The sequence below is a fragment of the Notechis scutatus genome, chromosome Z, assembly GCF_049901735.1.
Source record: "Notechis scutatus isolate UNSWTSFEM ecotype Mainland chromosome Z, rNotScu1.2, whole genome shotgun sequence".
Lineage (NCBI taxonomy): Eukaryota > Metazoa > Chordata > Lepidosauria > Squamata > Elapidae > Notechis > Notechis scutatus.
In genome coordinates, this window is record NC_142025.1 from 32,959,058 (window position 1) to 32,984,281 (window position 25,224).

Genomic DNA, 25,224 nt, shown 5'->3' on the forward strand with positions numbered 1-25,224 from the left:
TGATGAATGAGTGGTACTTGGCTTTTATATATATATAGATAAACGATCTTTTGGATTTTACAGGTTCTACCTATTCACTGAAATGCGCCAGATTACAATTAGGATTATACCACTGTATAAATTTTGAATTATTTTAGTATTTTGTAAATTACTTACATTAATACAGCATTGCTTTGAAGTTTCTGTCTGAGCCACACAAATTCTCGAAAACGGCGTCGGACACAAGATGTTTTTCTTGTAAAACACATGCTATTTGTCTGCAGAAACACAGAATGCGTTTGGTACATTAGTTGAGTTTAGTGACACAGTATTTTCCCAGAACCAATAATCTGACAATGCAAGATTTTGACTAACTAGACTGGCAGTAAATTTCCACTGACCTTTCTTTCTTGTTCCATCTCTATCTATCCCTCTGCCAGTGAGAAAATTCTTACATTTGACAAAGGATAACTCTCGATTCCTCCACCCACCCACCCCAAAAAAAAATTATTAGCAAAAATGTTAAAATATTCAGTATAAATATTCAGCACACAAAATTCTCCAGCTTTTCCATGGCACTAAATCTAATCTCCCCCATGCCCTAAGGCATTTTGTGCTTTGCTTCTTGCTACCTACTTTGCCTTCACCACACTCAGGCCAGCCACTCACTTTTGCCATTAACACCACTGCCTTTGACCTCAAGCATTGAAAAACAGCAGAGAGTGGAACTGGCAAAAGTAAGCGGCTGGCCTGAATGCACATTTAGGATTTGCAAGGTTTTGTTACTAAAGCAGGATATTCCTGCAAAGTTGTTGACTTCAGTGTGAAGAGTTATAAAAAGGAAGAAAATAATTCAAGTCAGGAAAAAAAGAAACAAAAACAGAGGAATCATTCAATAATAATTTATGAAACTTGTATGAAACTAAACTCTGGGCAGTTCACAAAAATCAAACAAGAAATCACAATGAAATCAATCAAATAAAAAAACACTAATCCCCGTAATATTTTAAACCAAAGATGCATTTATGATTCTATCCTTGAAAAATAGGAACAGCTTTTTTATATGCTGGCCAGGAATTATTTGAGTAGCAATTTAAATTAGGAAAGCTATTGTTTTGTCCTCTACTGTCCTAAAGGTTCAACTTCCATTCATTTTCTAAGACAGCCTTCCCTATCCTGTAGACTTTAAGAAAAGTATAGATCATATTTCAAAATTCTTACATTCCACAATTGGGATGGGTAGTGAATCGTTCATGACCACCCTCCACATAGCTTATCACATATATAGTTCAAATATTAGAAATGCCTTAAAAACCATTTTCACAGAAGAGCATAACTACTTACATGAATGAAGATTTCATAATCTATATAGGAATGCCAAAAATCTTCCTTCTGTAACCTGGGATCTCGCACCAATACTGTTACAAATTCCTGCAAGAGCATAATAAAGCAATTACTGGATAAAGAGTCTTAACAAAGTTCTCCTCTCCACTGACTAAAAATATTTTTGTCACTGTAAGTTATACGTATTAGTAATCATTCTGAAAGAGGAAAAACAACATTCAGACAAATGTTACACCAATCAACTACTTTGAAAGCAATGACTCATCTCTTGTCAACTAGCCAAGGGGGAAATTCTAAGTTAGATAATGCTGTGTATTTCCAACCAGGAAATGTATTTTTTTACAAATAAAGGTTTTGTATTTTTCAGTTAGTCTCCTTCAGGCAATATTATTGCTGAAAAAATGGAAACAAATGTCATTATTTCTTTACAGGTAACTTGTCATAATATCCAGAAATACTAAATACCTTTGCTGATGTTGAAAAACAATGTTTAAACTATTGATTAAAAAGGTACTGGTATTTGTTTAAAGGTTCAGTTCCAAAGTCCTAAGTTTAAGTCTTATGTATTAATTGTTTAATGTATAGCACATTGCAGTATAAGCAAGAAATGAAGAGCACAGAAAAAAATTACTGTCGGCACAAAGTCTAATGCGCACTTGGAATAAATCCAGTACATGCCATCAAGTGGTGAGCCACAGTGCAAACCCAAATAGGAGAATGTGCATGTATCACTAATTGGTATCCCAGCCAAGGTAGATTCTATAGCCTTGCACCTTTGGGTCTTTCATTTAAGCAGTCTTTCCTGTCCCTCCAGGTATTAGTGGACAGGTTGAAGGAATGAAGCAGTCTAACCAGGATCCCAAAGAGAAGTAGACCTCTCAAGAGGGAAGGGGAAGCAACAATGGGAAAAATGTCAGTTAGTTACAAAACATGTTGACAATTCAGCAGTTTTCTTCCTGAAATCATTCATTATTTGCTACTCAATTCCTTCAAGCTCTGTAGTAAATTGTTGTTTTTTTCCATTGTATTCAATCACGCCTGAATCTCAGAGACAGTGGACAGGTTCCTACAGTTTTCTTGGCAAAATTTTTCACAAGTGGTTTGCCAATGTCATCTTCCAATGGCTGACATTGGAAGGCCCAGGTTCACCTAGCTGGCTTCATACTGCCTTGATGTCTTAACCACTGTACCAAATTAGTTCTCTAAGAAACTGTTAGGTAAGACTAATGCTAATAGAAGGAAAACAAGAAGTCAAAATAAATTTAGTCTTAAGATTTATACAATATACATTTAAAGATTGGACACTATTCTTAATTAGACATTTTAATTTTACAGGTATTCCTCGACCTATGGCTGTAATGGAGCTCCTCCTATACTGACTGAAGTCAGAGGGTTGTTAAGTGAAGCACCCATGTGATTGTCTCACTTATCGCCATCTCTGCTCTCCCCAACACAGTCATTAAACAAATGCATGGGTTGTTAAGCAGGCAAGAGAGGCATGGGCCCAAGGGGAAGCAATGGGTGTCCTTGTGTCTTCCCAAGGGGAAACAATCAGCTTCTGTCTTGAGTCTCTTAAGGTATCCTCCATGACTAATGCATTTCATGCTCTGCTTTTCACCCCCCACATTGTCTTCACCACACTCAAGCCAGCCACTCCCTTTTGCCATTTCCACCACTCCCTTTGCCTTTCAAGTACCGGGAGAATAGCAACAAGTGGACCTGGCAAAGATAAGCGGCTGACTTGAATACACATTCATATTTGCAAGATTTTATAATAATAATAGTAGTATTATGTACCTGGTATTGATTTTTGAATCTGGTTTACCATGAAAGGAAGACTGGGTTACCATGAAAGGAATCTGGGTTACAAAGAAGACTGGGTTACCATGAAAGGAATCTGGGTTACAAAGATTCCCAAATGAGAGAAAGTCTCAATAAACTTCATGCATATATTAACTGCACTAAGCATAATACCCAAGAAATATCATCCCTGTTCCGATTCATAATCAAATCTTTGTAATGTTCATGGTTCTCAAGCTCTGAACATTATAATACCCATTCAGTGGATAGACCATTTAGTTTTAGATATTACTGTATTGTTGTAAAGGAAGGGAGGGGTGCTTATGTGTGTGTATAAATATCTAGCAAAGTTATTTAAGATTAAAAACACACTGATACAAATAGAAGCTATGTTTGCTAAAGGGAAAATAGCTAAGAAAAATAATAGCAACAGGGCAAAAACACTATAATTGTTCACCTACAAGAAAAACATTTCTGTATAACCTACCAGGATCCTGTGGGAAATTAAAATGAGAGCCTTGACTTAGTTGACTAGTATCATCCCTGCTGCCAAGTAAAATTGTCAGGGTCCTCTGATGGAAACAAGAGACATTTTGTCCAGAACCTCTCTAATCTCTATATTCACAATTAGGTCAGAAATTTCAGTTGGGAAAAACTTACTTCAAGAAAGTTTAATATTTTAAAGAAATATACATGCCAGAGGTTCTCTAGCTTTTCTTTGCTTTCAAACCTTAAGAAACAGAAAGTGACAGTGAAATTTCCTCTGGTTGCAACTGTACTTTCAAATGCCATACATGTGTGGCTTCGTGCATTTCATATTCAGTGAAAAGGGCTTTTTGCCATTTCTTCAGAGTAGCAGTTACACAATCTTCTTTATGTCCTAAGATGCTACAAAAATATCTGAAAAGGGGAAATTGAGTTGCACAGTTCATTCATAGCAGTTGGTTGTACTTCCACTTTCACTGAGGCAAAAACCAGTTTAGTGCTGTATTTTTAAAATGTTAACACTGCAGTGCTTACCTGTTTTTCATGCTTTGGGGTCATCTTCAAAGCCGTATCTAAATCTATCTAAAACATAAAAAGTAATAAATCCTGGTTAAATACAACTGAAGGAATTGGATCACTTTTTAAATGCTTTCAATTTTCTTGGCTTGATTTTGGAAGTAGTTTGCCATTGGCTGCTTCTTGGAGCTGAGAAAGATTGACTGGCACAAGGTCACCAAGCTGGCTTTGTGCCTAAAGTGGAACAAGAACTCGGGGTTTACTTATTTGTAGTCTGGTGTTCTAGCTACTATATCAAACTAATATACTACCATTGAAAAGGGTACTTTAATTTGCCAATTCCGTATTCTGGAATAGGCAGAAGTGAAATGGAAAGACACACGGTTGAATCCCATGCTGTCATGAAGCTTCCTCTAAATGGCCTTGGCCCAGTGATCTTTTTTCCTACTTCATATGGTTATTGTAAAGATGAACACACTGCCCAAAACATTTTGGTGAAAAATATAACAAAAAATAAATAAAAAACACCATTACTCCTGGGCTGGGTTATTAGATATTTAAAATATATCCCTGCCACAAAGCATGCAATGCACACCTGGGCAGTGTACAATTAAAAAAAATCAATAAAACATGTAAACAATAGAATAAACATACAAATAATATGACATTTTCTGAAAGTAGCTCAAACATACTATTATGAACTCTTAAATGCCAAGGGGAATATGTGTGTCTGTGTGTGTGTGTGTGTGTATGTGTGTATATATATATATATATATATATATATATATATATATATATATATATATGTGTGTGTGTGTGTGTGTGTGTGTGTGTGTGTGTGTGTGTGTGTGTATGTATATGTATGTGTGTGTATATACACACATATCTTAATTTTTCGGTATTACATGTATGGCATTCAGCTTTGTTGATTATTTTCCCGTCATTATAGTTGTGCTTTTAAAGTTGTAACAACGTTTGCAGAATCGCATCTGCCATCATCAGGCTCACAGACGAACACAATACAGAAGCCTGATGATGGCAGATGTGATTCTGCCGAAACGTTGCTACAACTTTAAAAGCACAACTATAATGACGTGGGAAAATACCCGAACAAAGCTGAATACCATACATGTAAGTACCCACGAAAACTTAAGAAAACACATATACTGTATATATTAGCATACATCTAATTGTACAAAAACTGCTGTTTAGTTCATAAGCAGAGAAAAATATATTAAAAAGGCAGACTTTAAATGAATATGATACTTTTGTGGCCCTTATTCAAAAATGAGATTCCCCTTCTCTTTTTTGCAATCAAAAAATATAGTGTACAGCCAAGTCTCTTTCAGAGAAAACAGGAATGGAGTTTCCCTTAACATTTCCCTTTCTTTGCACTGGGAAAAGTCAGGGAACACAGATAAAAACACCCAAACCACATGCTTAAATGGTTTTCTTGAGATATGAGGCTGAATTATGCACACTAGTTTGTCTCCAAATCGTGATGGGAGATAATAACATCAAACTGAATCAAAAATTACATTAACCACGGGCAATAAAAAGGAAAGAGATATGCCATGCCACTGTCTTAGTGCAATCGAAGAGCTCTTCCCTTGAATAAAAGACAACAAATGTGGGTTACCCAACATTATTGAACACCAGAAAATATAGGTATGTTTATTATTTCATTGGCCCAAATTTTTGTCCAAACTTCACTTCATGCTTCAATTAAACCACATACAGGCTGAGGAATTCTGGGAGTAAAGTCCACACATCTTAAAATTGTTCATGTTTGTGAAACACTGTTCCAGAATGCCCTTTAAGCAGTTGTTGCTCCCTTATCTATGGTGAAGAAGCTATGGAACCTTCCAAGCCATTTTGTAATGAACTATATTAACCCTGTAACTACTCAAAACAGCTTCAAAATGCTACAGTGAACATAAGACACCTGCTGTCTTCACAAGCCGAACATGTATCTCCGAGACATTATATATATTTTTATATGTCCTAACCAAGTACCATCTCAGTACTAATCAGATCTGAGTGATTTTAAGCTTTCTGAAGATTGCCAAAAAATAACTATAACAAATACTGACTTGCTGTTTTTCAATGGCACTTTCTATCTAGGTAGACTGATCCCTAGCCTGTCTATCAGAATGGTTCTTCCAGACTGGCTATTTTTATAGCCCTCCTGAAAATGCCAGTGTTCAGACATAGGATCTTGTACATGGAAAGTACATTCTGACCACGTTTTCTACACTTAGTGAAAGAAAGCAAGAGCTTTTTGCAAATGCAGCTTAATTATGTTTGCTTAGTCCTTAGTGCTGAAAGGATTAAAAACACATCCAGCCAGTTTTCAGCTGAGTGCAGAAGTAAACAAAATGTTCAGGAACTGGACTAAGAACATAAGCAAGCAGAGTTTTAAAATAAAACACAGGTACTAGAACAAGAAATGCTTTATGAACATAAAGCAAAATTACTAATGCCATTGTACATGAAGTTTCCAGCAGGCTGGTACAATGATGATTATGAGACATGAGCCTGGTGGACTTATTCATCATATCTTGTGACACACTAAGTATTTACCATGAGTACTGCACAAGGTAACTTGGAAAATTGTTGCCCCTCCAAAATCTTCTGATATCTTATCCATTTTGTGACAGCTCTCCAACCAGTATTTATTACTTTGTTCCATTGGGGTGGGGTGGGGGAAGAGAAAAGTAATTGCATGATGGTCAAAGTAGGTTCTCTTATTATCTCAAATAGGTTATAGAAAGCATATTTTACCTAGAGCTTGTTTGGTTCTATACAGCAGTGGTCCCTGTTTGGCACCAGGGACCAGTTTCCTGGAAGACAAATTTTTCCATGGACCAGGGAGAGGAGAGTTTTAATTTCACTCGCTTGCCTGCCATTCATCTCCAGCTGTGTGGCCCAGTTCCTAACAGGCCATGGACCATGGCCTGGACCCATAAAGGAATTCGCACTTATACCCATGAGATGGAAAACTGAACTTGCAACACAGCAGCTCAAGCTAGTCTTAATTTTGGTTCACATATCATGGCAAAAACATGGCCAGAACAGAAAAAGCCCAAAACAATCCATGGTTTTCATGCTGTGGTTAACTTTGTCTTTATTTACCATCTTAACATGACTTCCCAATTCTCATGTAATGCTAATGTTCAACCATAACAGATTTCATGAACAGTAGCTATGTGATTGATAATAATTTAATGCTGAATAGTAAAATTAGCTTTAAATTGGGTTAGACAACTACTGTATCTCTATATACTCAGCATGACTTCCTGACCGTATTTCTTTTTCCCCAAAGTGGAGAAACTGCCTAAACATATCTTTCTGAGCTGCTTTTCTTCACCTCAGATCTGATTCCTAAAAAGAGTCCACTACAAGTTAACAAACTCAGCTATTAACCTGAACTTGTTAATTAGAAGGTTTGGTCCATTCACAGCTACTATGTGAAACTGAAAGGGCCCTAATCAGTTTCATCTTACAGGCTTTTATTTGCACATTCCTTCAATGCGCAGTCCCCATTGTGTACTTTCTTACTTCTTGCAATATCCACCTCTCCAATGTGTCTAAATATAAACATTAATTTCCATTTGATAATTATCCAAACATTGGGGTTAGAATTTCGAAGGGCAGGAAAGAAAGTGTGAGTGTGTGGGAGATGCTATAAGAGTTACCTTTCCCCCAACTTCTTGTGACTATTTCAAAAACCTTTCCCAGTTTTGGGCTCACCCTACTGTTTGGGGTTCACTCAGTTGACAGGAATCATATTTTTCTGGTACTGTAAATATAGATAAACCTTGACTTACAACCATTTGTTTAGCAACCATTCAAAGTTACAGTAGCACTGAAAAACAGTAGTACAGTAGTACACTGTACAACACAACACTTACAGCTAATCTTTGTACTGACTTCATCAGTGCTCCTATAGTCACATGATCTAATTTGGGCACTTGGCAATAATTGCACATTTACAATGATTGTGACATCCCACATCACAGGATTGCCATTTGTGATCTTCCTAGCTAGCAAACAAAGTCAACAAGATAAGCCAGCATGGAAGGTCACAAATTGCAGTCACCCAACATCTTGCTTAATGACTGGCTGCTTAAAGACAACTGTCCCAGTCTCTATTATGATCATGACATCAATCATGACTAGCACAGACTAGCAATAGCACTTCGACTTATATACCACTTTACAGTGCTTTACAGCCCTCTCTAAGCAGCTTACAGAGACAGCCTATTGCCCCCAACAATATGCCTCCTCATTTTGCCGACCTTGGAGGGCTGGAAAGCTGAGTCGACCTTGAGCCTGATGAGATTCAAACTGCCAAACTGCTGGCAGTTAGCAGAATTAGCCTGCAATACTGCATTCTACCCACTGTGCCACGGCTCTACCTGTATATTTAAGGGAAAATTCTTAATAAACTTTTTAAAAGGTTTATTACCATCCTGGCATCTTCTTTTAGTGTTTTTGTTCTTTGGTATCCATCCTAAATCTAAATTAAGCATCCACACACAGATGAACGGCAACCGCTGTGAAACCTCTTTCTAGTGCAGTGTGTCTATGTGGAAACCTAGGGAACTCAATTTAGAATAAAAGTACTAAGCACTGCAAGCCTTGTAAAATTCTACTAGATAGAAACAATTTTATCTGAAGTTTTTCATAGGATATTCTTCTACCTCTGCAAAAAATGGGCACAAGCAAAAGTATGGAGGATGCCAGCTACAGTTCTCTCAGAATAGAGAACAACAGGATGTGAAAACTATATTTGATACTGCATAGATAGAAGATCATGGAAATAGTTGACATTGGTCTTGTGACAGAAAAACAGTATAATAAAATAGTCACATTTCTCTTAATCACAAAACTAACCAGGAAATTGATGTGGGCCAAATAATATCTCTTAAAAATTTTTAAAGCCTTGGTGCACAATGGTTAGAATGTAGTACTGCAAATTACTTCTGCTGACTGCCGGCTACCTGCAATTTGGCAGTTCAAATCACACCAGGCTCAAGATTGACTCAGCCTTCCATCCTTCCGAGGTGAGTAAAATGAGGACCCAGATTGTTGGGGGCAATATGCTGACTCTGCAAACCGCTTAGAGAGGGCTGTAAAGCACTGTGAAGCAGTATATAAGTCTAAGTGCTATTACTATTATTAACTCTTTTTTTCAAAATCTGTTTTCTTCTTCTTCTTCTAGACAATTTTTGGCTCCTGGAAACTGCCTGAATCGGTCTCTACCAGTTTCTTGGTAGTATCTTCAGAAGTAGTTTGCCACTGCCTCCTAGGACTAAGACTGGGAGACTGGTCCAAGTTCACACAGCTGTCTTTGTGTATAAAGGAGGACTGTTGTATAACTCACTATCTCCCAATTGTTAATCAGGTGTCTTAACTATTCCACCAAATTAGCCTTCACATTGACCTAATCTCCAGCCCTAAAGAGTTTCTCAAATTTGGCAATTTTCAGATGTATGGATTAACTCCCAGACTTACCCAACTAGAAGGCTAATTTGAAGTACACGCATCTAAAAGTTGCCAATGTTGAGAAACAATGCTCCAATATATAAAGTAGAGCAGGGATCCCCAACCTTTCGACGCCGCGGCCCGGTTCCGGCGTCAGCTGGGCGCCGCGGTCCGGTTCAGCGTCAGCTGGGCGCCGCCATCTTTTTGACGAAAAATCACTTCCGGTGACGTCACGGAAGTGATTTTCGTCAAAATGAGTGGCGCTAGCGCTTCTGGTGAGCTTTTTCGGTAGAAATGGCTTTCTACCCGGAAAGCTCACTGAAGCGCTGGCGCCGCCATCTTTTTGACGAAAAAATTGCTTTTTTACCAAAAAGATGGCGGCGCCAGCAACCAGCGGCCCGGTAAGGCTTGTTCCATGCCCGGTACCGGTCCGCGGACCGGCGGTTGGGGACCCCTGAAGTAGAGGACCTGATGTGATTACTTTAGGTCCCTAGTAAAAAGGCACAGGAGGGAAAATTCTATTGTTTTCAGGAAATATGCTGATTTTAACTATACACTGCCCAGTCAGTTTCAAGTTGAACTAGCTTAAATCAATCATAATTCTAGTGTTTTTAAACAAATAATTTTAAGTTAATTTAAACAAATTATTTTATATGTTCCTCATTGTTCCTTTATATTTTTTTAGTTTTCATTCTTAGTTTATGCTGTTGAATAGATAAGGAATGAATATGTTTCAATAAGCAGGGCTATCGCCAATGAATTCTGAACTTTCTATTTGCAAAATATTCAGAGAGGATATACTTATGCAATGTGGTGATTTGATCTAAAATATTACAAATTTCTTTTTGTTAAAATATTTCTGGACATTATTTTGGAAGTATAAAATATTTATGGATGAAAATTATTTAATCTCTTTTTAGATTCTATCTTTTCTATCCAGGAATGATGTTGACATAATTCAACATCATACATTCATGTGACAACAGCAAACAGTATTTTCACATTCTTTTGTAGTTAGCCAGAGAAACACTAATTTGTGTTGTGCTTATGCAAGGTAACTGACTAAGGAAGTAGAATCTCAAGGCTTCAAAGGAAAACAAATAAACATTTTTAGGTATTAAATTATATCAAATTGCTGTATCTCTATATCCATTCATCATTAATTTTCGTAATTCATAAAACAGAAAATAAATATTAAAACAATATTTTGTAAACTAACAGAAATGAAAGCAGGCAGACATGTGCTAGCCATGCACTTAGCCATCTTTCAGATGAGTGTGTACTTCATTGTGTAATGTATGAAAGACTTACAGTAAAGTGAGAAATACCTTAGTTATGTTACTTTTCAATTCCTGTTTGTTTTTAATTATTTCTGATGGTTGGACAATGCTAAAGGTAAGGAGGTATTTGTAATTAAGAGATATATTTTGAGGTTGAGAAAATATCTACAGACCCTTCATATCTGGGATATAAACTGTTTTAACTCCTCTCCTTGAGATGCTGCTATAGGGCACTGCATGCCAAAATTAGACACAGGGACACTTTCTTCCTCCATGCCATAATACTGCTGAATACCCAATTCTCAAAGTACTGTCTAATGTCTATATACATTCATCCATGTTATATGGCTTTAGACTAGGTGGTATTATTATTATTATTATTATTATTGTTGTTGTTGTTGTTGTTGTTATTATTATTGTTGTTGTTGTTGTTGTTATTATTATTATTATTATTATTATTATTATTATTATTATTATTATTATTATTATTATTATTATATACTCTGTAGTGTGATTGTGATGTGATGTTTGGGGTACTGTGCTGGAGTAGCTTTCAAATTTCATTGTATTTGTAAAATGTAATGACAATAAAGGTATTCTATTCTATTCTATTCTATTCTATAACATTCTTATATCCTCCTTATCTTCTTTACTATCCCTTCTTATTAAGATGATGATGATGATGATGATTACTCTGTTGCATGTACACTGTCAGCTTCTGCACTGGAGCTAAACTCCCTCTGTCTAATCATATTTGGTCAAATAAAGTATTCCATTCCATTAAAATCTACATTATGGATCAACATACTAGTACCTCTAGGCTGTGAATCTGCACTGACTTATGAGGGAGAGGGGCTCCATTGACTTAATTTAAGACGTAGAACTGTTTACAGGGATCTTCCCCAAGTATTTTTTTTCCTAAATCTGTTCTTTATTTCTATGAATACAGAGTTCCAGTTCCTCCCCGGATTGGAACAGATATGAATGTCATGTTGCAAACTGAAATATAAGTGTATCAATTACAAACTTTGTTTCCAGAGGAAAAATTGCAGATTACAGGAACCAGGAGCACTACTCAGGTGACCCTGAAGACACAGATAAACCTCCAAGTGCTTCAATGACCCTCTAAAAGGATGTAAATTACCAGCTGACTGCAAGGAATATAAATCCTTCTATTCCCCACTTTCCTGTCAGAGCTGAAGATTCTTGGGTGAGAAGCGAAACGTCTTCAAATGAAAAAAAACAAGAAAGTACATTGCCTGTCACCTTTGGGACAACCATGGCCTGGATGACTGAGAATCTCTACAGGCTATCAATTGCAAAGAAAAGTTATTGAGAATTTGGAGAAAGTTGGAAAGAATTTAGACTATTGCAGATGCATTATGACCTTTAGTCTTTTCTAATTTGTAGCATATTTTAAAAATTGAAAATATGTAGGTGCTCTCATATATCTGCTCCCTGGTCAAATTTATCAAGTTATCAACCTTATCAATATGGCAAGTCACATATCATGCATTTACAGGAGAGTAAACTAAGGATGGCACACCCTAGTGCTTCTAGTGCCTAAATCTAGAGGCACTAGGGAGTGCTTTCATCAGTTTACTCTCCAGTAAATGCATAATATGTGACTTGCCATATTTATAAGCTTGCCATGTGACTTGCAATGTGCGTGTGTCTGCACAAGTGTTGAGGGTGACAGGTGGAGATGTTTCCAAGAAAAGTGCTATAGTGTAGTCAATCACTACTTTGATCTTCTTATCCCCATGTAGAGTTCAAAGACATGATGCTAACAAGAAGTTGAAGGAAGAAATCAGTATTAAGAAATGAAAATACTTTAAGGCAGGCAAGCTTTACAATAAAATAGGATATGGCCTCAAAGTCACTTCAAAGAGCAAAACGGGCAGCAAATAAATTTAAAAATAATAGATTGGCTAGCTGCTACAAAAAGACTGACTACTAACAAAATGGCATGACAAAGTAGCAACATGGTGCATGGAAAGATCTGCATTTGCCAGAAAGCAAGAACTGATAGGATCATAAAATATAGAAAGTAATAGAAAATGGAGAACCTGAAATGCTCTGAGATTTTAGAAATCAAACAGACACCTGCCACATAACACCTCAGATGTAACAAAATGTCAATGAGAAAAAAACAAAGAAGTCTTGATAGTAGACATAGCAGTACCTGGAGACACAGAATAGGAGAGAAAGAACTGGAGATGACAAAATAGAAATAGAAAGACAAAGGAAGCAAAGTAGTACAGGTAATCCTTGACTTACAACAGTTTATTCAGTAACCATTTGAAGTTACACCGAAAAAAAGTGACTTATGAACATTTTTCACAATCGTTGCAGCATCCCCATAGTCACATAATCACAATTCAGATGTTTCAGATATTTATAATGGTTGCATTGTCCCGGAGCCATGTGATCAACTTTTTGACCTGACAAATAAATGGGGAATCCAGATTCATTTAACAACCATGTTACTAAGTACTGCAAGGATTCACTTAAACAAATGTGGCAAGATAGCAAATTGGGGCAAAACTCACTTAACAACTGTTTTGCTTAGCAAACGGAAATTTTGGGCTCAATTGTGCCTGTAAGTCGAGGACTAACTGTACCAACAGTAAGGCACACGTGGGTGCAATTGCAAAAGTCTGCTTTACTCAGAATAACTTACATCATGCAATGATATCCTTAATACATCCACATCTGCCTATCTCAGGTCTGGTAGGTGGACTAAAATGCCAAATCCAGTGTGAACATTTGTCTTACTGTGTAACAAACCAAAATAATAAAATATTGTTATTCAGATCCTATCTCATTTTTAACTAGGTTGCCGGACATGAAATCTGAGAATGATTAAAAGAAAGAAGATGCCTGTCAGTTATTTACTGTAAACGTGTCTGCTATTTGTCCGGGGAAATTCAAATCAGTAGATGAATGCCTTGTTTTGAGTAGAACTCTTCAGCTTCATTCTTCACCTATACTGTATACCCAATTCAAAAAGCTTTTTCTATTTGACCTTGCATTTTCTTATCTTATCTCAAGCAGACATCATACTAGCTGGGATTACACCATATGCTAAGCCACAAACACGATTTACAAATTAAAGTGGTTGAGTCTGCAAAACTTAAGAAGCCAAAACCAGAAAGATCACCTGTCAACTTCATACAATGTGAGAAGTCAGTGCAATATTTCTTTTTATCATACTTACATTTAGAAACCTTTTCTGAACATAACCAGAATTTTCAGCTTTTCCTACTTAAGCAACCACACAGGTCATTATGCAGAACATGGAATACCTGTGGGATGAGGGAGGCTGTGGGATGCCTACCTCTGGTCAGGCTTACCTGCCGCAATCTTGCCCACTCCCTAAGGCACCCTGGGTTCCTCTTCCTATACCTCAGGGTCTTTGTAATCCTTAAGCCTATTTTTTCCCTTCCCACATACACACACACACACACACACATACTACGTCACTGAAGGTCTTAGCTTTGTTTCCCATCCCACTGGGCCCTACACTCTTCTGCCTACCTCCATCTCACATTTACCTTTGGAAGATCGTTAGAGCTTGGAGAAGGAGGCAAAGTTGCTCCACCCCTCAGCATCCCTGCAGGTAGTCAGGAACAGTTCCATCCCTAGGCCACACGGTTTCATGGTGGGAGCAGCAGAGGTGGTATTCAGCAAGTTCTGACCAGTTCTGGAGAACCGGTAGTGGAAATTTTGAGCAGTTCGGAGAACCGGCCAAAACCACCTCTGACTGCTCCACCCACATCTATTCTCTGCCTCCCGAGTCCCAGCTGATCTGCTGGGTCTTCTTTTGTTGCCCTGCACAGGAGAACAGAGCTGGAAAGCAGGTTAGTGGAGTGTGGAGGGAATGGGGATTTTGCAGCAACCTTCCCCCAGGAGTGGGAAGGGAATGGGGATTTTATAGTATCCTTCCCCTGCCACGCCCACCAAGCCAAGCCACACCTACCAAGCCACACCCACAGAATCAGTAGTAAAAAAATTTGAATCCCACCACTGCGGAGCAGCCCCAATTGTCAGAACAACCACAATTCATTGCTTCAAAAATGGTACCTGCTAATGGGATAGAGTCTTATGGCCTAGAGGTGGTTTTTCTATGCCCTCTTGACTCTTCTCCTCCCCTGCACTCTGAAACAGCCTCGGTCCAGAGACATGAATGATACCCATTCTCCAAATGTTCCAGGAAGCTCTTAAGAAAGACCTAGGACTGTTCTCAGATCTGTTGTTACCATATTATTTATATAATTTTATCCAGACAATTATGACAATTTTGAATCATTTTACTCTTTTAAATACTGTATGGATTCATTTTGGGGGTGGGGGGGAATTAGACTGAAATCCAATAAATAAATAAAATAATAAATCCACTTTTGCAATAATGTAAAAGATTAAGGCTGTTCATGCTATGAAAAAAAACTATACTGCTATTACAAAACTGTGAAAAAATAGAATCTGTAAAATGCAGTAATATGATATTATTTATTTAGCTATATTTCTATGAAACTACATAGAAATATTTAGCCATATTTCTATGTAGTTTCAGCAATTAAATTGCAAAGAATTCAGGGGAATCAATCTGTCAGATGTTTGTAATGGCCTCATTATCTCCTGCCAGTTTTACAAAGCTCCTGAAAGAGATATAAATTGGCTCATTACATACATTCATGCAGGGCTAACTTGCCCACCTGAGTAAGATAATCTAGTCTCCAACTAAACTGAAATTTTATACCTGTGTAAACAAATGAGAGAGAAGGGGAGCTAAAATAGATCTGGTGTTCTCATTATTTTTTAATGCCTCCTTTGACATAGGTTTTAGAGGCCAAAATAATGAATAATTTGGAAAGAATTGAGAGGAATTAGGATAGAAGCTTATGAGTTTCACTGAAGCCTTGCCCTTCCCTCCCTCAGATTCAAATACTATTTACAAGACAATTTATATTGTCTAAAATCCCCACTGATTTCAAAGAGATTTAAGCGGCAGGTCTCTAATATGGAACCCAGGTCAACTTGAGTCACCTTGCTTCCACTGTCAAACTGCTCATAACTCTATATGAGTTGTGTATGAGCCAATCTTTCTCAAGCCATCACATTTGTTGTGAAAAACTCTAATCCAACACAGATGGACAAATCAGGGAATGCAGCGAGCCTTCATGGAGAGAGGAAACACAGGGACAAATTACATCACATATTTGGATAACCAAATGGAGCATATTTACATCCAATGATTAAGATATGTGCCAATTTTCAAGGTGAAAAATGATAAACATCCAGGAAAAACTGTGATGTCACATGTTAAATAGAGATCTTGAAAACAAAATAAATAGTAATGTAAATACAAAAAAGAAATTTTATTCTTTTTAAACCTAAGTTCAGAAAATAACAAGCTAATCAAAACAAAGCATGTACATATGAGCTTGATAATTCCATATGAATGTTGATTCACTTAGCTAACCATTCAGAAAATGTCACTGAAACACCAATAGAACTGATTTCTTTCAATGACTGAAATGGGAGAGGCATGCAACTGTAGTTTTTCAGAGCTAGGAGAGCTAATGTTAAATAGTGATTATAATGTCAACATAGCACAGAAGAGTTCTGAATTTAAGTCTCCAATAAATTATGGAGTTTTCAGTCTACCTTTCAGGAGATACAAAAATATTTGCCTACTCTAGAGAATTCAGAAAGTTGAAAACTATTTTTGACATTTTGATCGTCTGCTAAAATATTGCATTAATAATCTATTTTTATTTGTATGTCATTGGTTTTTGATAAAGAAAAAATGATAAAAGATGAATAATTTGTACATTGCCTAATGAAATATGAAGCAAGTATTAACACTCAACATAAGGTACCCTTTTTGTCTTATTAATAGGGATAGAACAAATCTATAAAATATTTAATAATTACAAACTCAGAATGCCAATAAATGGACATCAACCCTAAATATCCCTTATAACACAGATATGCTTTGTTTACAGATTATCCTAACACTTAAATCTGAATTATTGGAACTTGATACCTGTATTAACATGACATATTATTCCCACAGAAATCTACACAACATGCTAAGCCAATATCTGGATTTTATAATGCGCTAAACAATGAACTATATAAACTACTTTAGCCTAACCTAGCATGCTGTGCAAAATCCAAACAGTAGGCTGTCTACTTGAAAAAATAGTTAGAAATAGTTACCCACTTCCTGTAATGTACAAAGAAGCCATAGAAAATGTGAATGGTGACTCGTTGGTAGATGTTATCAAGTCTCTGCTTTAAACACACTCAGTATAAAGGAATTATAATTTAGCAAAAATGCCTCAACTGCTTCTCTCTTGATTATCAGTACTGTTTCCCTACAACCTGTCACTTCTTATGTATGCTGAATTACAATTTACTAATTGTAGGCCAGCAAGATTTGTGGTCCTATGATATGAGATACTGCAAGTTTTTTAATTATGGGGTGCATTGGTAGACATGATCTAAGACATTTTGATGCTTTGATTCATATGGAGCAAGACAAAGTATAGTTTAAGGCAGGGGTCTTCAAACCTGATAGATTTAAGACTTGTGGACTTCAACTGCCAGAATTCCTCCTCCAGTCATGTTAGCTCAGGAATTCTGGGAGTTGAACTCCACAAGTCTTAAATTTGCCAAGTTTTAAGACTGTTGGTTTAAGGCAAAGTATATAGAAGTGAAAGCTACTACCCATTTCCCCCCGAAAATAAGACCCTGTCTTATATTTTTTTGCCACCAAAGAGGCACCATTTTCAGGGGATGTCATCCACTTACTCCCTCACTTACACCTGTTGCCCCGACCTACTTTTCACTGTCAGAGGCTTTTAGGAACTACTTTTTCTGCAGCTGACAATCCGGAGCTCAGTTATTGGCTATAGAGGCCTTCAAGAAAGCCTTGCCAGCCTTGCTGGCAGAAGAAATGGGCCAGCAAGGCAGGTGTTGGGGTGTGCGAGGCCTGGCTGAAACTGTCTGAAATAAATAGTAGGGCAGCTCCATCCCCGCATTCCCACACTACCTTAATTTTTACCTGTACACCCTGGAGTGGGCGGGGTCTTAATTAGGGCTTATTTGGGGGGGGGTAGGGCTTATATTGGGTGCACATGTAAAAATCAAACTTCAGGGTAGATCATATTTTTAGGGAAATACAACATGTAAAATATATAGAAGTTAGTAATACATACTGTATCATAGAGAATCCCCCCATCACTAATGGAATATAAAACCCGCAAATTAAGTAACCAATCATACAGCAATAGTTTCATCTCTTTAGAAGGTATGAACTAATCTTACATTTTGATAATGCCAGGCAGAAAAAAACCTCCTGCACTGCTTTTTACCATTTATTTTATCCGATGAAAAGAGATTTGCTACAGGTAGTCCTTGACTTACCACTAATCATTTAATTAGGGAGCTACATTTGGCAGACTACAGCATCAGACCTTTTCTTCTCAGGAGTGATGAGGCCAACACTGCCTGGATTGTAGAATCTTCTCCCCCCCAGAGATAAGGTTGGCCTCATCACCTCTGAGCTTTTGGAGGTCCCTCAAGACTTGTTTATGGAAGCAAGCCAATGGATTTCAGGATCTCATGAAAAGGCTGTGTTATTAACATCTCTCCATCTATCATTTTCTTTTCTTATTCTAGTTCTGCTTTTATAGCTTTTAATGCTCTTTTAGTAATTATTTTATTATGGTTTTAGGTAATGATTGTTTTATTTAATTAATGTTTTACTTGACTGATGCATGGTACATACTTTCAATGGGCAGCCATATAAATTAATAAACAAACTACTCTACTTCATATCAAGATGGCAGATAGGTGAATGTGGATGTCTTGGCTTTCTTCATATAATCATAATAACTTCATAATAACTTCAGCAGCCTGAAGCTTCTCTAGTTTCCTACCCTTCAATCAATTCCAAATAAAAAATCTTTTTGCTAAACTCTTTCAAAAGCAATACTTCTTGAGAAATTGTTGGAGAATGTTTTCTCCCTCTCAAGAAATATAGACACATCATCTACTCAATTTTTCTGTCCAAAAAAACTAGTGGAGAATTTTGAAAAACCTTTTTTTTCCTGAAAAACTTATTTTATTCCTGAGTTTTATTCCTGAGGATAAGTACACACTGGCTTCACAGCTGAAGAGTGGAATTGTTAAAAGACGATTTACTGGCTTTTTTTAACATTGCAGAGATGTAATATAAAAGATATCACCTGGATACAGGTGGGTAAGATGTAACTTATTATCCCATCTATATTATTGTTATAAATAACTCAAGATGCTAAACATATCTAATACTTCTTCCTCCTCCTATCTTCCACACAACAAAACATTGTGAGATGAGTTGGGTTGACAGAAATTGACTGGCCAAAAGTCACTCAGATGGCTTTTGCGACAAAAGTCACAACTTAGTCTCCTGGTTTCTAGCTTGGTGCCTTAACCACTAGACCAAACTGCTCTAGTGCCACCAAATGTATTCTATTCTCAAGTAACTGAATCCTCTCATATAAGACTAACAAGTTGTACTGTACTTTCCTCCTGTATTAATATTCCTTTTAAAGTGCTGTGGAGTGTTCAGTTACACAAGATGCTAAAGTTGCTTTGCTTAACCTTTGGACAACACCTTATATCTAGAAACAGAACTTAGTTTATAGCTAAGAACATCAAACGGTATTTGGCCAGTCTGTTAAACTGTCATAGCATAAGAGGAATCTAGGTGTGTTCAGCTGAATATCTATATTAAACCCAATCACATATTTTGAGGCCACAACAGATTGCACAGCATGTCAAGTTCCCTATTCCAAAGGAAAGCTCATTTTTATAGGGTGGGGGTTCAGCTGGTATTTTAATGGATCAAATGGGCAATGTTTAAGGCACATATATTGCTCTTAAGCTTTTTAAAGCACCTATGTTGCTCTTAAGTTTCTCCCAATCCCCCTAAATGCCAGGGTGAAATCCATGCTTCCACCTACTATAGGAAGGATTTGGGGGAATCAAACAAGGTGCCAATTAGACCACACTTGCTTCTGCCTTAGCTTCTTTTCTTCAGGCCCTTTTTCTAGTTTCCAAATACCCAATTTCATTGGGAATGGAAAAGGAATGAGTGAACTATTAAAAGGGTTATCCCTGAAGAGATTACTGGGAAAAGCATTCTTGAGAAAAAAACAAATGGGAGAAAAAAACTTATACTCGAAGATGAGGATTTGTTTAAGATGGAGTAGAGATAAACTCTGAAAGAGGAGGGTCAAGATTCTGTTACTCTACCCCAGGGGTCCCCAACCACCGGTCCGCGGACCGGTACTGGTCCGTGGAACAAGTCCTACCGGGCCGCTGGCTTGCTGGGCGCCACCATCTTGTTTTGATGAAAAAGTGCTTCCGGTGAGCTTTTCCGGGTAGAAAGCTCACCGGAAGCACTTTTTCATCAAAACAAGATGGCGGCGCCCAGCTGATGCCGGTACCAGGCCGCGCCATAAAAAAGGTTGGGGATACCGGGCCGCGGCATAAAAAAGGTTGGGGATCACTGCTCTACCCTACAACAGTAAAGAGCATTGTAGGAATCTCTTACCTACCACAAAGGATTGACATTAGATAAGATTGTGGTTGAATGGCACTAGTCAGGGGTCGCCAACCTTTTGGACCTCAGGGACCACCAAACTCATAATTTTAGATCCCAGGGACCACTATGTGGTTCTGTGGGTGTGGCTTAATTTGTGGGTGTGGTTTGGTGGTCATGTGACTGGCTGGGCATGGCTTGTATGTAAATATTATAAATATTTATATAAATATTGGATTTTTTATTTAAAAAAGAGCAACTTTTACCCAAAATCAGGCAGGCAGGCAGATTGAGTTGCTCACAGAATCACAGATTCATTCAGAAATCTATCTATCTGCAATTGGGTAGCTCAGTCTGTCACATAAAATTTGCTTGCAAGCAAACTCATAAAATTAACTCACAACACACCATGCATGTAAATATTGAATTTTTTATATAAAAAAGCAACTTTTATCCAAAATCAGGCAAAGCAGGCAGATTGAGTTATTCACAGAATCATTCAGTGATCTATCTATCTGCCATCGGCTAGCTCAGTCTCTCAAATTTGCTTGCCGTGAGTCTGCACTGAATTTGCTTGCAAGCAAACCTTCAGTCCTAAGGGAGGTTCGGCTATGCTTAGCTGGAAAGCAATTAATCCAACCATTTCCTGCTTCCTAGCTAATCTAAGTCTCCCGGCACAGCAGAACAGATGATGGTCGGAAAAAGGAAAAATAGTGATTTAGCAGGCAAGTTTGCTGGATAAGGAGTGAGTGGGTAGGGAGGGTTTTCACAGGCCATGTGGGCAGCGCAGCCTTGTATTTCTGCGCAGCCTGGATTAATTGCTTTGGGGGGGGGTGCTCTGGGGTGAGATTTCTCTGTGGCCCACCAAAATTTTCTCACAGCCTACCAGTGGGCTGCGGCCCACCGGTTGGCAACTGCTGGCACTAGCAACAATGCTTTTAAACTATTATTAAAATAGTTATTAAATATGAATCTATCATATTTATAACACATGCAGCCATATATATATAAGAATGTATATTAATTTATATACATAAAGTTCTACCAGTTTGCCTGAAATAATTCTGAGCATGTTTGGTGTAGCAGTTAAGGCACTGTGCCACAAATCTGGTGATCATAAATACTATTTCCATCTGAGGCACAATGCCAATGAGGCAACCTTGGTCCACTTACACTCTTTCAATCTAGGAAGCAAGCAAAGGCAAACCCCTTCCAAATTCTAGTGAGGAAAACAGCAGGGACTAATGCTGAACTCTTCAGGAATCAACAATGACACAAAGGCACAAATGAATTGTGGTGAGTTCTTCTCGCAAGCACTGAAAGCATTAATACAAAACACAGAATACTGGGGAGTGGCAAGACAATAGTACCCATCCATTTCATACATTAATTTAATGTAAAAAAAATACCAAAATCCTTCACAACTACAGAACATTAGAAGCAATTTTAATGATATTTTTAATATACAGTTCTGTTTTAAAAAAGATGTTTTTAAAAACATACAAGTTATCCAAACCTCTTATATGATGAAGAATTCTGGAGAATTCAGCTGATTTTGGAGTTCCTCTTCATATGTTCATATATTTTAAAAAATCTTCTTAAATCAAATGAACATGTTAGGCTCACACCAGAAATGTAGTTATACACTCAGAGATAGAGGCAAGCAGTGCAGCCCATGTTCCAAGTTTGAATATATAATACATAGACTTTTCTTTTCAGAAATCAGGTCATCCCATTGTCTTCAGCAATTTTCTTATGATTTGATTTCTGTTCCTTGCTTAGTTCATATTCTGAGAAAGGCTATTTTATCTCCAAATAGTACAAACTTATTTCTATTCACTCAAAAAGATTAATTTAAGCTGGTTCTGCAAAGCCAACATCTCTTTCTTAATAACTGAATAGGTTTTAAATCTATATATTTACTTATATCAGATTACCCTTTTCTTTACAACACATTTAAAAAGATGATTACTTTCAATGGGCTTTTTAGTTTTGATCACACCATAGAATAAATCTGACTATATTTTACACACATCTATGAGACGTGGGAGAAGTGGTCTATCTTGCAGCACTGAGGAAAAACTTAATTCAGTAAAAAGTAAATGCTCCCAGAATACCATTGTTTTAATTTCCAGTGTTTTTCACGAATGCGAAATTCGGGGGGACAACGACAAGGATGTCTAAGTCTATCCCTGCTCTGATAAATTTGCCTCCTCATTACAGTCAGTGCTGTAATAATATAGGAAGAATTAATCATAGTGACGTCCTTCCAAACAGATGCAGCAGAGGAAATCATACTGTTCCCTGTGATTATAATCATTATTCTCTTTGACTAATCTTTTCACCCTGGGCAAAAGTATCAGATCCCAGGAAATAAAACGATAGTACAAGATTTAATTCTGGTCCAGTTCGGGTTCCAGAGCTCATTTGACAAGGATTCTATGCGCCGTACTTTCGGAGCGAATCTTTCAGGGCGGCAAAGTTAATGATGGAATGGAAATTCCTCCGTTAAGCCACTTTGGTGATACCAAATCACTATAAAAGCGCAATCAGAGTGAAGGGTGGAATCAAATCAAATTTAAAAACACGAAGGAACGTCTTCATGCGGGAAAGAAAGAGCGGAGGGTCTCTATCCATTCAGAAACTGGCGGCCCAGGATAGCAGCTTCCTCTCTCTGAACCGGCTGCTTCCTGAAAGGGTTTGGGATTTCACAATACCCACTCAGCGCTGTCTGGGGATAATGGGGCTTGAAGTCTAACCCATTTGGAAGTACAAGAATCTAATCGACGTGCAAGGGCAACCTCGTTGTAGGAAAGGCGATTCCCGCCACGTTCCTATTATATCTCCCCATCTTTTCGTCCGTCCTCTCTTTCCAGCCTCAAATTACTTACCGGGCTACCGCGGCTCGGCAGGAGCGAAGGGAACGGGCAAAAAGCAGCAACCAGCACGACTCTCAAGCTCCTCGCGCGCCACCACAAAGCTAACAAATGCAGCAACAGCTGACCAAATCCTGGCTTGTATGAAGCGTTTGCATCCACGTGATCACCGGCAATAGGCGGGGTTGCCGAGGTTTCGTCATCGCCCGCGGTTGCGCTCAGGTGAAAAAGGCTTGGGAAAGCGCCCAAGGCTGGTGGTAGGAGGCGGTGGCTGATTGGAAGACCCCTGGTTGGCGAAAACGGTGGGGCCTAAAGCATGAGGGGCATCCCTCTCTTCCACCGGTCCCTCGAGTTCAATATTTATCGCTTTGTGTATTGATTTTTAAAACACTGGCTGAGCACCACCCTCCCTCTGCCCGCCCTTTTCTCCTTTCAGTCCTTTTGCTCTCCAGGGAACCGGAGGAAGAGGAAAGAGAGAGGGACGCTCCTTTAAGACACACGGCGCCGTGGAAGAAAGCTATTTAGCAAGCGTACTTTCTTGAAGATTTATTCCAAAATCATCCGCTTTATTGTGTTAAGAATAGAATTTAGGGCGTGTTTTGTTACCGCTGCCTGGGATTCTGGGAGTTGAAGTTTCTGCACGCGGGTAACAATGATTTGGGGACGGCGTATTCCTGCCCAATGAACTTCATGCTACCTCGTGCCGGAATTGATGGGCCTCTGGTCCAACAGACACGTTAGTACGTGATTAGAACTGCCATAAACCCGTGAAAGGCGGCCCAATTCGTCATGATGTCTTTATAAGTAAATATGTATAAGAAAAATGGCTTGAGGAATCAAGTTACCCCACTTATACCATGTTCTTTGAAAAAGCACTCCTCAGAACACCATTATGTCTTGCTAATTGGTGTCATGACACTCATAAAAAAATTGGAATCAGTGCCTTTTGCTGAGTATATTATTTAATTTGCTCATGAAACCTGTACAGCCAGCTTTGTAGAAAGTATCTTTATTGAAGAATGAAAAAAGACCAATTGCATCTTAGTATTCCAGCCTAGTCAAGTTTCCTATTAATTTTTAGTCAAATTCACACTTCTAGTGTCAAAGTCAAGGGATCTACATCTTTTGATTCCTCAGATCCGTTTTGCATTCAATATTTGTTGTTCAGATCAATATGCAATATGTACTTTCATTGCATAAAAATATAGAGGAACCTGTAATACAATGGCACTGCTGGTTTTCTTTGTATAAAATGTATGTTAATTCAAACTTTGCTTGTGTTTGTACCTGGAATCAATTATTTTTCCTAGATTTTAACTTTTGTTTGGTGAAGAATTCCTAGAGCTGATGGAAGTTGGTCCCATACATCTCAAACCAAATTGGGAAGTGAATACTAATCTTTCTTCACAGCCAAATTGTTCCGTTTCCAAAAATGCTATGACTGACAATGGTGAGCTCATAATAAGCAGCATTCTGATTTGCCTTTATGTCTATCTATCATTGAGACAGTATCCCCACCTCCGCTTTCCATGGCATTTTACATGAACAATAAAAGTCCTACCAATCCTTCCACAATCATCATATTGCTGTTCTTTATGCAAAACAAAATTCTGAATAAAAATATTAGAAATAGTGAATAGAATGGTGCAGACCCATTTTGCTCCATCATTAGAAATGAAAAATTACAGATAATCTCCAGGTTATGAGCATTCCCTTAGCAAATGTTTGAAGTAATGGAACAAGTGCCCCTAGGGTTTGCAAACAAGACCCGAAACTACTAATCTTGCAGCATCATGGCAGTTGTTCACCCTTACAAACAACCACAATGGCTTTGCAACATTCATCCTGCACG

The 25,224-nt window shown here is 37.9% G+C and overlaps 1 protein-coding gene across 4 annotated transcripts in view; it reads right to left on the reverse strand.

Annotated features, from left to right (window-relative positions):
- The window catches only part of SNX10 (sorting nexin 10), a 45,673-nt gene extending 22,073 nt beyond the window's left edge, over window positions 1–23,600 (reverse strand). Inside the window, exons 1-4 of one of the 4 annotated variants that reach the window (XM_087946396.1) lie at window positions 23,388–23,600; window positions 4,144–4,187; window positions 1,324–1,410; window positions 157–257 (exon numbers count right to left, since the gene is read on the reverse strand). In XM_087946396.1, coding sequence (XP_087802522.1) covers window positions 157–257; window positions 1,324–1,410; window positions 4,144–4,167 — 212 coding nt within the window. In that variant the 5' untranslated portion in view covers window positions 4,168–4,187; window positions 23,388–23,600. Of the gene's footprint in view, window positions 1–156; window positions 258–1,323; window positions 1,411–4,143; window positions 4,192–6,909; window positions 6,931–22,012; window positions 22,755–23,387 lie in introns of those variants that run through there. The other 3 variants (XM_026673616.2, XM_087946397.1, XM_087946398.1) reach the window with 3 other exon arrangements.
- Window positions 23,601–25,224: the final 1,624 nt, after the last annotated feature.